The following is a 16,430-nucleotide window of genomic DNA, read 5'->3' as shown; positions in this document are numbered from 1 at the left end:
GATGCCTTATACTGGTAAATTAGGGACGGCTAGTAAATATAGCCTTCGCGTAGCTTTGCGCGAAATTCAAAAATTATGACTACAATAAAAACTAACGTCTCTTCAACATGATTTCATAAATATCTTTGAAATTTTAAACGCGACTAAAACTTAGTTTGTTGTTAAGTGCAAATCTACACAACGGATTATATTTGTAGTGCCCACAATGGGTATCGAACCCCGATTTTAGCGTTATAAGCCTTCAGACATATCGCTGTGTTACAAGGGGATTGACTGAAATGAGGTTTTCATACGCATAAATTAAGGTTTCTTATTTTCGCGTTTCTTCTCATAAAGGAAAATTTATTTCAGAGAAACTGAAATTTATCGTTTATCGTTTCAAAAAACTATGATGCGCAAGCCACTGAGTTAACAGCACTGACACCTTCATTACCAGTAATCATGGTTAACACCACTGACACCTTCATTACCAGTAATCATGGTTAACACCACCGACACCTTCATTACCAGTAATCATGGTTAACACCACCGACACCTTCATTACCAGTAATCATGGTTAACACCACCGACACCTTCATTACCAGTAATCATGGTTAACACCACCGACACCTTCATTACCAGTAATCATGGTTAACACCACCGACACCTTCATTACCAGTAATCATGGTTAACACCACCGACACCTTCATTACCAGTAATCATGGTTAACACCACCGACACCTTCATTACCAGTAATCATGGTTAACACCACCGACACCTTCATTACCAGTAATCATGGTTAACACCACCGACACCTTCATTACCAGTAATCATGGTTAACACCACCGACACCTTCATTACCAGTAATCATGGTTAACACCACTGACACCTTCATTACCAGTAATCATGGTTAACACCACCGACACCTTCATTACCAGTAATCATGGTTAACACCACCGACACCTTCATTACCAGTAATCATGGTTAACACCACTGACACCTTCATTACCAGTAATCATGGTTAACACCACTGACACCTTCATTACCAGTAATCATGGTTAACACCACCGACACCTTCATTACCAGTAATCATGGTTAACACCACCGACACCTTCATTACCAGTAATCATGGTTAACACCACCGACACCTTCATTACCAGTAATCATGGTTAACACCACCGACACCTTCATTACCAGTAATCATGGTTAACACCACCGACACCTTCATTACCAGTAATCATGGTTAACACCACCGACACCTTCATTACCAGTAATCATGGTTAACACCACCGACACCTTCATTACCAGTAATCATGGTTAACACCACCGACACCTTCATTACCAGTAATCATGGTTAACACCACCGACACCTTCATTACCAGTAATCATGGTTAACACCACCGACACCTTCATTACCAGTAATCATGGTTAACACCACTGACACCTTCATTACCAGTAATCATGGTTAACACCACTGACACCTTCATTACCAGTAATCATGGTTAACACCACTGACACCTTCATTACCAGTAATCATGGTTAACACCACCGACACCTTCATTACCAGTAATCATGGTTAACACCACTGACACCTTCATTACCAGTAATCATGGTTAACACCACTGACACCTTCATTACCAGTAATCATGGTTAACACCACTGACACCTTCATTACCAGTAATCATGGTTAACACCACCGACACCTTCATTACCAGTAATCATGGTTAACACCACTGACACCTTCATTACCAGTAATCATGGTTAACACCACTGACACCTTCATTACCAGTAATCATGGTTAACACCACCGACACCTTCATTACCAGTAATCATGGTTAACACCACCGACACCTTCATTACCAGTAATCATGGTTAACACCACTGACACCTTCATTACCAGTAATCATGGTTAACACCACCGACACCTTCATTACCAGTAATCATGGTTAACACCACCGACACCTTCATTACCAGTAATCATGGTTAACACCACCGACACCTTCATTACCAGTAATCATGGTTAACACCACTGACACCTTCATTACCAGTAATCATGGTTAACACCACTGACACCTTCATTACCAGTAATCATGGTTAACACCACCGACACCTTCATTACCAGTAATCATGGTTAACACCACCGACACCTTCATTACCAGTAATCATGGTTAACACCACCGACACCTTCATTACCAGTAATCATGGTTAACACCACCGACACCTTCATTACCAGTAATCATGGTTAACACCACCGACACCTTCATTACCAGTAATCATGGTTAACACCACCGACACCTTCATTACCAGTAATCATGGTTAACACCACCGACACCTTCATTACCAGTAATCATGGTTAACACCACCGACACCTTCATTACCAGTAATCATGGTTAACACCACCGACACCTTCATTACCAGTAATCATGGTTAACACCACTGACACCTTCATTACCAGTAATCATGGTTAACACCACCGACACCTTCATTACCAGTAATCATGGTTAACACCACCGACACCTTCATTACCAGTAATCATGGTTAACACCACTGACACCTTCATTACCAGTAATCATGGTTAACACCACCGACACCTTCATTACCAGTAATCATGGTTAACACCACCGACACCTTCATTACCAGTAATCATGGTTAACACCACTGACACCTTCATTACCAGTAATCATGGTTAACACCACCGACACCTTCATTACCAGTAATCATGGTTAACACCACCGACACCTTCATTACCAGTAATCATGGTTAACACCACTGACACCTTCATTACCAGTAATCATGGTTAACACCACCGACACCTTCATTACCAGTAATCATGGTTAACACCACCGACACCTTCATTACCAGTAATCATGGTTAACACCACCGACACCTTCATTACCAGTAATCATGGTTAACACCACCGACACCTTCATTACCAGTAATCATGGTTAACACCACCGACACCTTCATTACCAGTAATCATGGTTAACACCACCGACACCTTCATTACCAGTAATCATGCCGATTTTCTAAAAACATTTTTATAAAAAAATATATATGCAAAAAATTGTGGCTTCAGTAATTCCTCACTTACAACAACAAAAAAATCGCAAAAAATGTGAACAAAACATATCTCCAGCATTTCATGTATTTTACATGGAAAATGAGTGATTTCTCTGAGTTTATGGTCAATTCTTTATAATGTGTCTTATGACAAGTAAAAATTTAAAATGACTTAATATGTTGAATCCCTCCTTGAAGCGGACAGTGTAAAACAGTTCTATGATTTATAGATTAACACCGGCTTTGCATGGCCAGGTGATTAAGGCGCTCGACTCTTAAACCGAGGGTCGCGGGTTCGAAACCCTGCCACATGAAACATGCTTGCCCTTTCAGTCGTGTGGATGTTATAATGTAACGATCAATCCCACTATTCGTCGGTAAAACACTAGTTTAAGAGTTGGCGGTGGGTGATGATGACTAGCTGCCTTTCCTTTAATTTTACACTGCTAAATTAGGGATGGCTAGCGTAGATAACCCTCGGGTAGCTTTGCGCGAAATTTAAACTAACTAGATTAACATATTTTAACTATGTTTCAAAAGAGAATTTTAACAAAATGAAAGCTAAAACAATGTAGTTTTAAATGTTTCATTTAATTAAAAACATAAACCTCCACAAGAAGAGTTATCAATTAGTTACTTGAAATTTTTATATTTGCTCATTGATGTAAAAACTCTCTGTAATCAGATAATTGTAGAAAGAAACCCAAGTAGTAGAAATACATCACTTATATCTTTCATACAGATAGTTTATATTTCACTTGTCGATTAAATACACAGCTCCAGTATTTACTGTTGTTCATACTGCGACTGAAAGGGCGAGCATATTTGGTGTGACAGGGATTAGAACCCGCAACCCTCGGATTACGAGTCGAGTGCCTTAACCACCTGGCCATGCCTGGGCCTGCTGTTGTTTATAAATAACCTTTGAAGTGCGAATATATTATGGAATAAAAGTGTGAATATAAATTCCAAATTTCTTTTTGCTGGCGTATGTTGCTAATTCCAACTTTTCGTAATGGAATGTCTACATACTATTCATCGCAAGGATCAAACTCCACTTTTATCATTATGAGCCTTTGAGCTTACGTTTGAATTACCAAGTTGCAACAATATTAATAATATGATATTAACATTTAAAATTTGAAATGTCATGACATAAAAACAACATATCGAAACAACCATATTTGAAAAAATTAAAAGCACTCAAAAACCCAGTCATTATGGATGGGCAAGGTAAATTTGATTGGAACCACTATTGACAACAGTAAGTTTATTTACATACATAAATAGATATATTTCAATACCAACATTGTTATAGAGGTTTCTGTAGTTTCTAGTGCTTTGAATAGAACTAAAGGTCAGTTTCAAAGACTATTCAACACCTGACAGTAACTAATGGCTTCTACGAGTTCATGAAAGCAAAAACTGTACCAAGAGGGTGTTGTGTTGTTAAAAAAAAAAATCTATCATTGAAGCCTAGAACTTAAGCCTAATTCTTTTACATTAGATTAAAGTAAAAACAGTTCTTTCTAACCCAGTTCGCCAGATGCCATAGAAAGTTGTCCGATATTCCATTTTGAATGGAATCAGTTGAAGTGATGTTTCACATTCTTTTTATGACCAGTTCCCTTTCTGACCAGTTCAAGCAGAGCAGCATACAATTAAAAGGTGCCAGGAAACGAATATGAAACCAACATCACAATGGGTAAACGAAACAATCGGTAAAAACAAACCAGTAAAGATATGCATCTAAAAATAATGGATACACATGGCTTGAGCGTGCGTTTGTATCATTAAAACGGATCTCTATTGATGACTCTGTGCGTACCATCGGTGCGTGCTCATTAAGCGCTAGTTAGTGAGTGACCCTAAGACCCATTTCAGAAGAAGATTGGTCAGAAGTACGAAGATATAAAAACACACGTGCTTTTCGAATTCACACTTAACCTGACGAAAGAGAGTTAATCCATTTACGTCGATACTTTAGTGTAGCTGATTTTCACTCCACCTTGAGGGACACAGAAAACTGTAAGTCATTTGATTCTCAAGTATACTTACGTTTATAGATTGTACCAACGTAAAAAAATGGTTAACAATCGGTGTTATTCACTGTTACAGTTTATTTAAAATAGCAAACAAAAAACTCTACAAGATATAGTGCCATCATAAATATACTATCTTTGTATACTCTTGAAATAGTTGAATACAAGAACTTGAAATAGAACCATTACATATTAATTTTATATATTTTTATTGTAGCCTTTGTTTATTTTTGTTTATGGTAGCCATACTTTCAAGCGTTCGATAAACAGTTTGTTAATGGAGTCGGTAACGAGTTTTGGGAAAGTGAAACAGCATTACTTAAGTTTGCTAGTTTGACGATCTGTAATTTGTAGCATTTCGTGAAGAGTTTACTGTGAACATGTTGTTGATAAAGTTCTCATTTCTTATAGCTTGAATTATTTCTCTTATAGCATCTTCATTGGAAATATTTCCCGTCATGCACTGCTTTCTTCCTTTATGTCTGTTGGGTGAGTTTCCGTTTCTTATTTCTCTTCAGGTTTTGCTGTAATCATATACTGTCATTAATAACGACCCCCTCCCCAGCACTAAATCTTCGGGCTTACAAAGCTAAAATTCGTGCTTGGATACCCGTTATGGGCAGAACACGGACGGCCCATCTTAAAGCTTTGCTCTTAACAACAATCAAACCACTCATAAATGGTTTTCTTTCGCATTATCAACCAGCTGTTAACTGTTTGTTGTTAGTTCTTTGTAAATGAATAAACACGAGTATTATCCACCTTCATATATATAATGAAAGCCTAACCTCCATGAAGTAGCTTTGATATAATATTTTCAATGTATTTTACGCGTCGAGTATTGTTAACATTGTAAAAATTAGATAAAATTCACATATACTGATTGTTCATACCACATTGGAAAAATTCAGATCTCATCTGATACCCGTAGACACCCAATTTCGGGCTTGGTTAGTAATTGGAAGGGTAACCATCTGGCAATACAAGGTAATAATAGCACTACTGCCATTTTTTAACTCTCAATATTACAATAGTATATCTACGGACTTAGAATTAAAGAAAAATAAATTGTAAATATGTACGACATAACTTCCATGAATAATAATAAAATATATATACCATGTATTTGCCATACATAATGATAAGATATGTGCCATATATATCTACCCTAAATAACAATAATTATATATCGAATCCTCTTGGCTAATGCTTACAAGATATAAATGTAAAATTTTTATTGTACTATGGTTTGTTTGTTTGTTTGTTTTTAATAAAACGTCGAGTTAGATAAGAAACAGTTTAAAAATATATTACTTTCCAAATGTACTACTATTTTATTCCAGGTCTTTACCTTGCCGTAACATCACAAGCAGAGGTGAGTGTCCTTATTTATTTAATAGCTTGCCCCCCACTGGCACATTGGTATATCTGCAGGCTTCCAACGCTAGAAACCGGATTTCAATACCCGTCGTGGGCAGAGCACAGGTAGCCCATTGTGTAGCTTTGTATTTAATTTAAAACAAACCAAACCAGTCAAACTCTTAATAGTTCATATAATGTAAAAATCATCAGATTCCATTACAGCAGGACTGAATCTGAATGGATCTTTGCACGATTAAAACTAGCTGAATTTCTAACAAAGTCATGCCATAGTAGTTGGCTTCATAATAAGTTTGTTTGTTTTCTGAATTTCGCGCAAAGCTACACGAGGGCTATCTGCGCTGGCCGTCTCAATTTAGTAATGTAAGACTAGAGGGAAGGAAGCTAGTCATCACCACTCACCGCCAACTCTTGGGCTACTCTTTTACCAACGAATAGTGGGATTGACCGTCACAATATAACGCCCCCACGGTTGAAAGGGCGAGCATGTTTGGTGTGACAGAGAATCGAACCCGCGACCCTCAGATTACGAGTCGAACGCCTTAACCCACACATGTCACATTTCACACTGAATAGTTTTTAACAAACATCCAGGCACGGTTAACACTAAATAGTTTTCTAATAAACATCGTTCTTACTTTTAGGGTAAGATACATTCTCATCTTTCGTAAGTATTATATCTATCACTTCAATCTATCTACAACTCTAGCTATTTATTTAACATTAAATGTTGTTAGAGTAGAACTTTTAAAAATCATTGAAATATTTTAAGGCTTACAAATTATCTTAGATATTAATGAACGATATTTAACTTTAACCATGATCAAACGCACATCATACAAGAATATCATTTTTTCATCAACACTAATTAAAGGCTCGAGAAAAGCACCTGAAGATAAAAGTCCCGCGGTAAAATGTACAGCAATAGAATATTCTTATTAACATTTATGTATAATTTTATTATAATATTTGATTGTATTTGTTTTCTTTTCTTTTCAAACATTATTTTTCTTAAAACGTCTATTTTAAACCTCCTTGCAGTGAAAAATCAAATTATTTATATAGTGTGCAAATAAAATTGAAAGGCCTAAGTAGATTACATGTGTTAAACTACAATATTTAGGACAAAGTTTGTTTCGTAAAGAAAGGTCGATTTCATTCATTGTTAATCATTTTTGGACAACTGTAGAAACAACAACCAGATGAAGAATCTTGGAGACCTATACTTAAGCCACATCTCCAGATGTCTTCCAGCAAGAAAAACAGTAACCCAAGAGAGTCAAAATTTTCCTCACACTTTAAAAATTTAAATAGCCTAAAGCTAGAGAATAACCGTAACAGTCAGTTCTCTGAGTTACAAGAAATTGAATCTAAGCCTTACCAGCTTGAGACGTACTCAACAATAAAGCACCGTAGTAGAAAATTGAGAGAGACAAACCACGCATCTGCTGACCATTTGGAAGATGGTTATGAAGCTATACAAGTTCCAAGTAGCTTGATAGAAAACCTTAAAAACGTACTAATAAAAAATAGGCACAATGGTAACGATTGGTCAGGTACAAATCAACGAGAGGTTTTTGTGAACAAGAAAGTTCACCACGTCAGACAAGGAAACATTAAGCCTTCTACAGGTGTAAATAACATACCAGAAGAACCTCATTCATCTAATTCCTATTCTACTGGAAAAGTACAGGAAATATCTGTCTCTTTGGAAAGGGCTTTAAAAGATTTATTGGAAAATGCTCGTCGAACAGAGAGTCTGGAAAGACAAGGACACACATCAAATTTTCGAATTCATACTTTGAAATATTCTCCTTCGTCAAGCGCATGGAGAGAATTTCCCGTTTCTGAAAAATATTCGATTTCAAGTTCGACCATTCCGTCTCAGCACTCCAAAGCACATTTTTCATCTGATGCTTCTTCGTTAGTAATCAAAATCCCCTCGCGTAACGCAGATGAGTTTTCAGAAAAGTTAGGTAAAGTTATTAGGAGTCCACAAAATGATGAAAACGAACGTTCCCCAGTGTCCATAATCAGCCTAGGCCATCCATTTTCTAAAAAGATTCTTACAGAAATTTTATCAGTTACTACACCTGATGAACATATGACCCCGATCAGCGACGCAACTTCTGAAGAACTGGCGAACAAACATTCTTACCAAAACCATGCGACTTTGGAAGAATTCGGTGACTTGAGTAATAGATATAGGGCTGGCTCACAGCTTAAAATATTCGGCATTCACTTAGCTGGTCAGCATCACATTTTACCAACTCTTATTACCAGTTTCAGCTGTCGAGATCACAAAGTACCTGGTTACTATGCAGATGTAGAGACAGGATGTAAGGTAAAATTACAGTTTTTTTTTTATATTTAATGTGAATTATATGTTTGTATCAAGATCTGTGTGTTCTTAATTAACTGTATTATATGTAAACCTTTGTACCAAATTAATAATTTGGTCAGTTATCACTGCTTGTTTGTTTTTGTTTGTTTTGAATTTTGCGCAAAGCTACTCGAGGGCTATCTGCGCTAGCCGTCCTTAATGTAACAGTGTAAGACTAGAGGGAAGACTGGTATTCGAACTCGCGACCCTCAGATTACGAGTCGAACGTCTTAACCCACTTCGCCATGCTGGGCCTCTCATCACTGCTCTAACAGAGAAAAAAACGCAGAAAATATCAGCTTTTAAAGAATCTGAAGTTTGATAACACTAAACCTCGTTGTGGGCTTAGTACAGATAACCCATTGTGCAGCTTTGTACTTAACTACAAACAAACCGAGTTTTTTTTTTATTATTACATTGATTGTGTTAATCCTTGTTAAATAATTTTAAACGAGTTTCACAACTTTTACCTTATTAAATTGAACAAATGAAATGTTTTGTTGTCTATTTCTATTTCATAATAATAAATAAACAATTTGATTGAATTTTGTTCATACTTACAATTTTGGACTTTATTTGGTTAAAACGTTTGAACATTACATTTTATTTATTGAAGGCATTTCATGTCTGTGAGCTAAACAAAAGACAACATGACTTCTTGTGCCCGGATGGAACGCTTTTTAATCAAGCTCTATTGACTTGTGATTGGCCACAAAAAGTGCAGTGCGATATGTCCTCTCACTACTTCACCGTGAACAGCGACATCTACAGACCACGTTACTCATCAAGAAATAAACACTGATGCGTAATCTCAACTGCGACAAAAGGAAAGGAGTAATTGTCACAGTGCACCTCAATTTTTTCATGCCTGTCTTTGTACCTTGTTTCAACCCTATACGTGAAGACATAAATATATAACTTTGTTACTTTTTGTTTGTAATAATATTACGACTTTTTATGGCCCGTAACCGTAAAGTTTAGCTTTTTTGTATGTGTTTACTTCTGTAACTTGGCCATTTACACTTTCATCAGTTACGACGACTACTGGAAGAATATTACTTTATACAAACATATAATTAATAGATTGTTATTATGTTATGACGTAGGTATAAGAAACTATCATTGAAGACTAGCGTCATTTATTATAACTATTGAAAATGAAGAAAAATTTCGATAATATACACTAAGTTCTCGAAAAATCAAAAATTAGAAAAATAACTTAAATTCGAACCATATTCTTCACTAGCACTTTAAGATCAGATATCTACAAGTATATTAGTTAAATTGTCTGTCTTAATGGTCAGGCCTCATCCGTGTTTCATGAAACTCAGATATTGTACGATTTCTCTTTGTAACGTGATGATTTTTTTATATTTCTTCCCTGGTACTACATTTCGGTCTTTAAAACATTCACCTTTTTTAATATTAAGGCATAACCAATAGAAAATTAGTAACTTCCGTATGGAAAACATTCACCTTTTTTAATATTAAGGCATAACCAATAGAAAATTAGTAACTTCCGTATGGAAAACATTTACCTTTTTTAATATTAAGGCATAACCAATAGAAAATTAGTAACTTCCGTATGGAAAACATTCACCTTTTTTAACATTAAGGCATAACCAATAGAAAATTAGTAACTTCCGTATGGAAAACATTTACCTTTTTTAATATTAAGGCATAACCAATAGAAAATTAGTAACTTCCGTATGGAAAACATTCACCTTTTTTAATATTAAGGCATAACCAATAGAAAATTAGTAACTTCCGTATGGAAAACATTCACCTTTTTTAATATTAAGGCATAACCAATAGAAAATTAGTAACTTCCGTATGGAAAACATTTACCTTTTTTTAATATTAAGGCATAACCAATAGAAAATTAGTAACTTCCGTATGGAAAACATTCACCTTTTTTTAATATTAAGGCATAACCAATAGAAAATTAGTAACTTCCGTATGGAAAACATTTACCTTTTAATATTAAGGCATAACCAATAGAAAATTAGTAACTTCCGTATGGAAAACATTCACCTTTTTTAATATTAAGGCATAACCAATAGAAAATTAGTAACTTCCGTATGGAAAACATTTACCTTTTTTAATATTAAGGCATAACCAATAGAAAATTAGTAACTTCCGTATGGAAAACATTCACCTTTTTTAATATTAAGGCATAACCAATAGAAAATTAGTAACTTCCGTATGGAAAACATTCACCTTTTAATATTAAGGCATAACCAATAGAAAAGTAGTAACTTCCGTATGGAAAACATTCACCTTTTTAATATTAAGGCATAACCAATAGAAAATTAGTAACTTCCGTATGGAAAACATTCACCTTTTTTAATATTAAGGCATAACCAATAGAAAATTAGTAACTTCCGTATGGAAAACATTTACCCGTATTCATCACGCTTTCACAAACATCTGGGAAATTCTGCTAAATTTACGTAAGATCATCAATTTAAATATATTAAGTCAAAATATGAAGACTTTCTCATGTTCGTGGACTAGGTAGTGTTATGAGAAACGTTTCAATGAATTGTGTTCTACTTGAAAACTAGGTTTATGAAATATTAAGTAACTTTCATCCATCAAATATTCGATTAGGGAAATCTAACGAACACCTGAAGAACCCTATAGAAGGGTTCATTTTAAAGTTCTTTACTCCTCTTTAACTTTTAAAATGTAACAATAAGCGAAATTGATAAAATAAGTTTAAATAAATATTAAGGCATCTAACGACGAATCTTTACGTGTGAAGCGAATTAGAAGTTTTGTTTTATTTTTCAACACATCTGGTCGTATTTTTTAAAGACTAAATCAGTTTTTATTAGCAATTAAATATGTGTATGTCAATCTAAAAATAAGAAATTTCCACAATCGAGACAATAAAAGCAATCAGTTTATCGGGCCTCTTGTATTTATAAAACGGTCTGTGTTTTAGTATTGATAAGTTATCACATATGTATATGCAATTCAAGGATATCGTGAAACAATTTCTGTTGATAGAGAAAACTAACATCTCGAGCAAGTGTAAATGTATAATAAACAGTTTTGATAACCTCAACAGAGTCCCATATCATTATTTTTCGTCACTACCTCCCCGTTCTGATAGTGGGTAAGTAACGATCCTGCTGCCTTCTTTGGATGTGGTAAACCATTTATCAGATTCCCTTTCCAGTATCGAACCCTGTTACTCCATTATGATAACGACTAGAGCGCAACCCACCATTGATATTTGATAAGGCAAACACTTGAAATATGCGTCACCTGTACGATCAGCTTAAGGTTATGTCAAATACCTTCGCTTGGGGACCGAGGTTTGATTGGTATTGGAATAATAAAAGCACTTGTTTACTTTATAACTGCCTCCCGCTAGTACAGCGGTATGTCTCCGGATTTACAACGCTAAAATCAGGGGTTTGATTCCCCTCGGTGGGCTGAGTAGATAGCTCGTTGTGGCTTTGCTTTACGAAAAACACATACTTTATAACAACCTAATTTTGTAGATGTTTGGAATATAACCTCGAACCGACAATTTCTTTTTAACATAAGAAATTAAATTTAAAAATAAAAAAAAAACAGCTAACATGTTTAATTCTAGTCGTGTTTTAGAAATACGACCTCGGTTTGTTTATACCCCCGTACTGTGTGAGGTAACATAAAGAATGTCCGACATCTTTGTTTATTAATCACTTATGGGTACATAATAATCCAAGGGTCGCGGGTTCGAATCCCCGTCACACCAAACATGCTCTCCCTTTCAGCCGTGGGGACATTATAATGTTATGCTCAAGCTCACTATTCGTTGGTAAAAGAGTAGACCAAACGTAAGACTAGAAGGAAGGCAGCTAGCACATATAGCCCTCGTGTAGCTTTGCGCGAAATTCAAAACAAACAAACAATTACCCATAAACTTTAAAAAAATTCTTTTATTTTAATCTTTATGTCTTTTGATATCAAATTATTTACTTAATTAAAAGCATATTTTTTGGTATCGCAGGGAATCAAACCTAACTAGGAAACGATAAACTGCACTAAAGGGACAATCCGCCCCTCTGTAACAATAAATGTTTAGCAATAAAGTATTAACTGAATTTTCAAGTTTTGTCAGACAAAAACCAAAATATCATCTTATATAATATCAGTTTGCCCTAAATATTTTCTACGAAATGAGCAAAAGAAATATTAAGTTTTTCACGTCTGAAGTAGTTGGTTTGGTTTTTGGAATTTCGCACAAAGCTACTCGAGGGCTATCTGTGCTAGCCGTCCCTAATTTAGCAGTGTAAGACTAGAGGGAAGGTAGCTAGTTATCACCACTCACCGCCAACTCTTGGGCTACTCTTTTACCAACGAATAGTGGGACTGACCGAACATTATAACGCCCCCACGGCTGAAAGGGCGAGCATGTTTGGTGCGACGGGGATTCGAACCCGCGACCCTCGGTTTACGAGTCGCACGCCTTAACACGCTTGGCCATGCCAGGCCTCTGCAATAACTCTTACTGTCTAACTGACACTGAATTAACTTCATTATTAATTATTCATTAATACTCTGCATACCTCATAAATACAAGAATGTATATTTTGAATCCTTGTTGCTACATTATGCACAAAATGTCTGCATTTACGACGGCTTTTATTTTCTCGAACTTCTATATATTGCTTCATGCGCCCTCTGAAATGTTGGTTCTTCTTTTTATTTTTTAGTTTTCTAACAATATATTATTGAATTAATTTTGCAATTAAACTTATGAATTCCGATATTACATATAGACTGTATCGTTATCACAAATTATGAATGATATTTATATTCCGTTTAACTCAGATATTCGCTACGTGGTCAGAAGTATGTGGACACCCGACCATCACACCCATATGTGCTTAAAACCATGGGCATTAATATGGAGTTGGTGACCCTCAGCTGCTACAACAGCCTCCACTCTTCTGGAAAGGCTTTTCACTAGATTTTGGAATATGGCTGCAGGGATTCGCTCGCATTCAGCCACAAGAGCAATAGTGTTTGTTTTTGTTTTTGAAATTCGCACAAAGCTACTCGAGGGCTATCTGTGCTAGCCATCCCTAATTTAGCAGTGTAAGACTAGAGGGAAGGCAGCTAGTCATCACCACCCGCCGCCAACTCTAGGGCTACTCTTTTATCAACGAATAGTGGGATTGACCGTCACATTATAACGCCCCCACGGCTGAAAGGGCGAGTATGTTTCGCGCGACGGGGATGCGAACCCGCGACCCACAGATTACGAGTCGCACGCCTTAACACGCTTGGCCATGCCGGGCCCAGCAATAGTGAGGTCGGGCACTGATGTCGAGCGAGAAGGCCTGGCTCGCAATCGGTGTTCCAATTCATCTCAAAGGTGTTCAATGGAACTGAGGTCAGGACTCATTGCAGGCCAGCCAAGTTTTTCCACACCAACCTCGGCAAACCATGTCTTTATGGACCTCGCTTTGTGCACGGAGGCATTGTCATGCTGAAACAAAAAAGGGCCTTCTACAAACTGTTGTCACAAAGTTAGAAGCACACAATTAAGATTTCCCTTCACTGGAACTAAATAGCCTAGCCCAAACCATGAAAAACAGCCTCAGACCATTATTACTTCTCCATAAAACTTTACTGTTAGCACTATGCATTCAGGCAGGTAACGTTCTCCTGGTACCTGCCAAACCCAGATTCGTCTGTCAGACTGCCAGATAGTAAAGTGTGATTCATCACTTCAGAGAACGTATTTCTACTGCTCCAGAGTCCAATGGCGGTGTGCTTTACACCACTCCAGCCGACACTTGGCATTGCACATAGTAATGTTAGGCTTATGTGCGGTTGCTCGGCTATAGAAACCCATTTCCTGAAGCTCCCGACGAACAGTTCTTATGCTGACATTGCTTTCAGAAGCAGTTTGGAACTCAGTAGTGAGTGTTGTAACTGTGGACAGACGATTTTTACACGCTATGCGCTTTACAACTCGGCGGTCCCTCTTCTGTGAGCTTGTGTGACCTATTGCTTCGTGGCTGAGCTGTTGTTACTCCTAAACATTTTCGCTTCACAATAACAGCACGTACAGTTGGCTGGGGCAGCTCTAGCAGGGCAGAAAGTTGACGAAGTGACTTGTTGAAAAGGTGGCATCCTGGTACAGTACCACGTTGAAAGTCACTGAGCTCTTCAGCACGACCCATTCCACTGTCAATGTTTGTCTATGGAGATTGCATGGCTGTATGCTTGATTTTTATGTACCTGTTAGCAATGGGTGTGGCTGACGTAGCCGAAACCACTAATTAGAATCCGTGTCCACATACTTTGGCCATATATATATATATACGTGTGTATATGTCTATATATTTTTGTACAATTGAAACAATTAATTTTGTAGCTACGAGACTATTAGTACCACATGGAAATTAATTTCAGTACAGGTAAATGAACTTAGTGGTAGTACTGGGTAGTAGTATAAGATTAGTTTTAGTTAACAATATTATAAACATGAAATGAAATACTAAAGTATTTGGTCGTTTCATATGAAATGGCCGACTTTCGTTTAGATGAAGAATGACTGCGACTGAGATAAATTGAATACAGTAAAATGACTGTATCCAATATTGAAGGAAGTACTGTATGCTATCCAGTATTGAAGAAATTACTGTATGCTATCCCTTATTGAAGAAAGTACTGTTCTTTTCATTTGTCTGACATGCCAGGATGTATTATAATTGTTTTTGTATTTTTTTGGAATCCTATACAAGATTATGTCTTTAATAGAGTTAAGAATACTTATTTTTTATGAGTTTAAATTGGGAAAAAATGTAGCCGAGACCTCTAAAAACAACAATTTAGCGCTTGGACAAGGGACTACTTTTCAATGGTCTATTTGGGATTGATTTCAGAAATTTTGTTGTGGGAATATAAACTTCGAGAATGAATCCAGAGGAAGGCTTCAGTCTGTTGTGAATGAGGAAAGATTAAAGACTATTGCGGAAGCTAATCCACAAATGACAGTTCAGTCATCTGCAGCAGACTTAGAAGTTTTCAGTGCAACTGTTTCTCGTAACCTGTCTGAAATTGGAAAGATATAAAACATTGGACAAATGGGTACCATTAGAATTGACGGAAAGGCAAAACTAATTAGGAACAAGAGGGAGTCATTCTTGAAGCGAATCGTTACCTGCGACGAGATGTAGATCCTATATGACAACCGGAAGAGATAAGGACAATGGTTAGATGCAGGTGAATCTCCAAGACATGCCCCTAAACCGCTTTTGTATCCAAAAAGGGTAATGACAACAGTATTGTAGTCTGCAGAGAAAAATTATCCATTACTCCTTTCTGCAACCAAATGACACAATTACAGCACGATCTTACTGCCAACAAATTGATAAAATGCATCGAAAATTAACCATCAAGCAGCCATCACTGGTAAACAGGCATAAACTGATTATGCTACAAGGTAACGCTAAACCCTACACCTTACAAATTACTATTTCAAAATTGGGAGAATTGAAATATGAACTTTTAAACATCTACCATACTCACCTGACCTATCTCCAACTGTTTATCACCTTTTTCGGCACTTG

At 36.5% G+C, this 16,430-nt stretch overlaps 2 protein-coding genes across 2 annotated transcripts in view; one reads left to right on the top strand and one right to left on the bottom strand.

Annotated features, from left to right (window-relative positions):
* The window catches only part of LOC143251211 (uncharacterized), a 35,269-nt gene extending 24,521 nt beyond the window's left edge, over nt 1-10,748 (top strand). Inside the window, exons 2-5 of the mRNA XM_076502654.1 lie at nt 5,493-5,570; nt 6,425-6,456; nt 7,651-8,805; nt 9,461-10,748. Of these exons, the coding sequence (XP_076358769.1) occupies nt 5,540-5,570; nt 6,425-6,456; nt 7,651-8,805; nt 9,461-9,646 (1,404 nt within the window). The 5' untranslated portion in view covers nt 5,493-5,539 and the 3' untranslated portion in view covers nt 9,647-10,748. The remainder of the gene's footprint in view (nt 1-5,492; nt 5,571-6,424; nt 6,457-7,650; nt 8,806-9,460) is intronic.
* Nucleotides 1-16,430, bottom strand: part of LOC143251212 (lipopolysaccharide-induced tumor necrosis factor-alpha factor homolog) — a 40,776-nt gene that overhangs the window by 18,231 nt on the left and 6,115 nt on the right. The window lies entirely within an intron of this gene.

This window comes from Tachypleus tridentatus, chromosome 5, assembly GCF_004210375.1.
Source record: "Tachypleus tridentatus isolate NWPU-2018 chromosome 5, ASM421037v1, whole genome shotgun sequence".
NCBI classification, from domain to species: Eukaryota; Metazoa; Arthropoda; class Merostomata; order Xiphosura; family Limulidae; genus Tachypleus; species Tachypleus tridentatus.
Note: the sequence above shows the minus strand (reverse complement) of the source record. Positions and strands in the feature narration are given on the sequence as shown.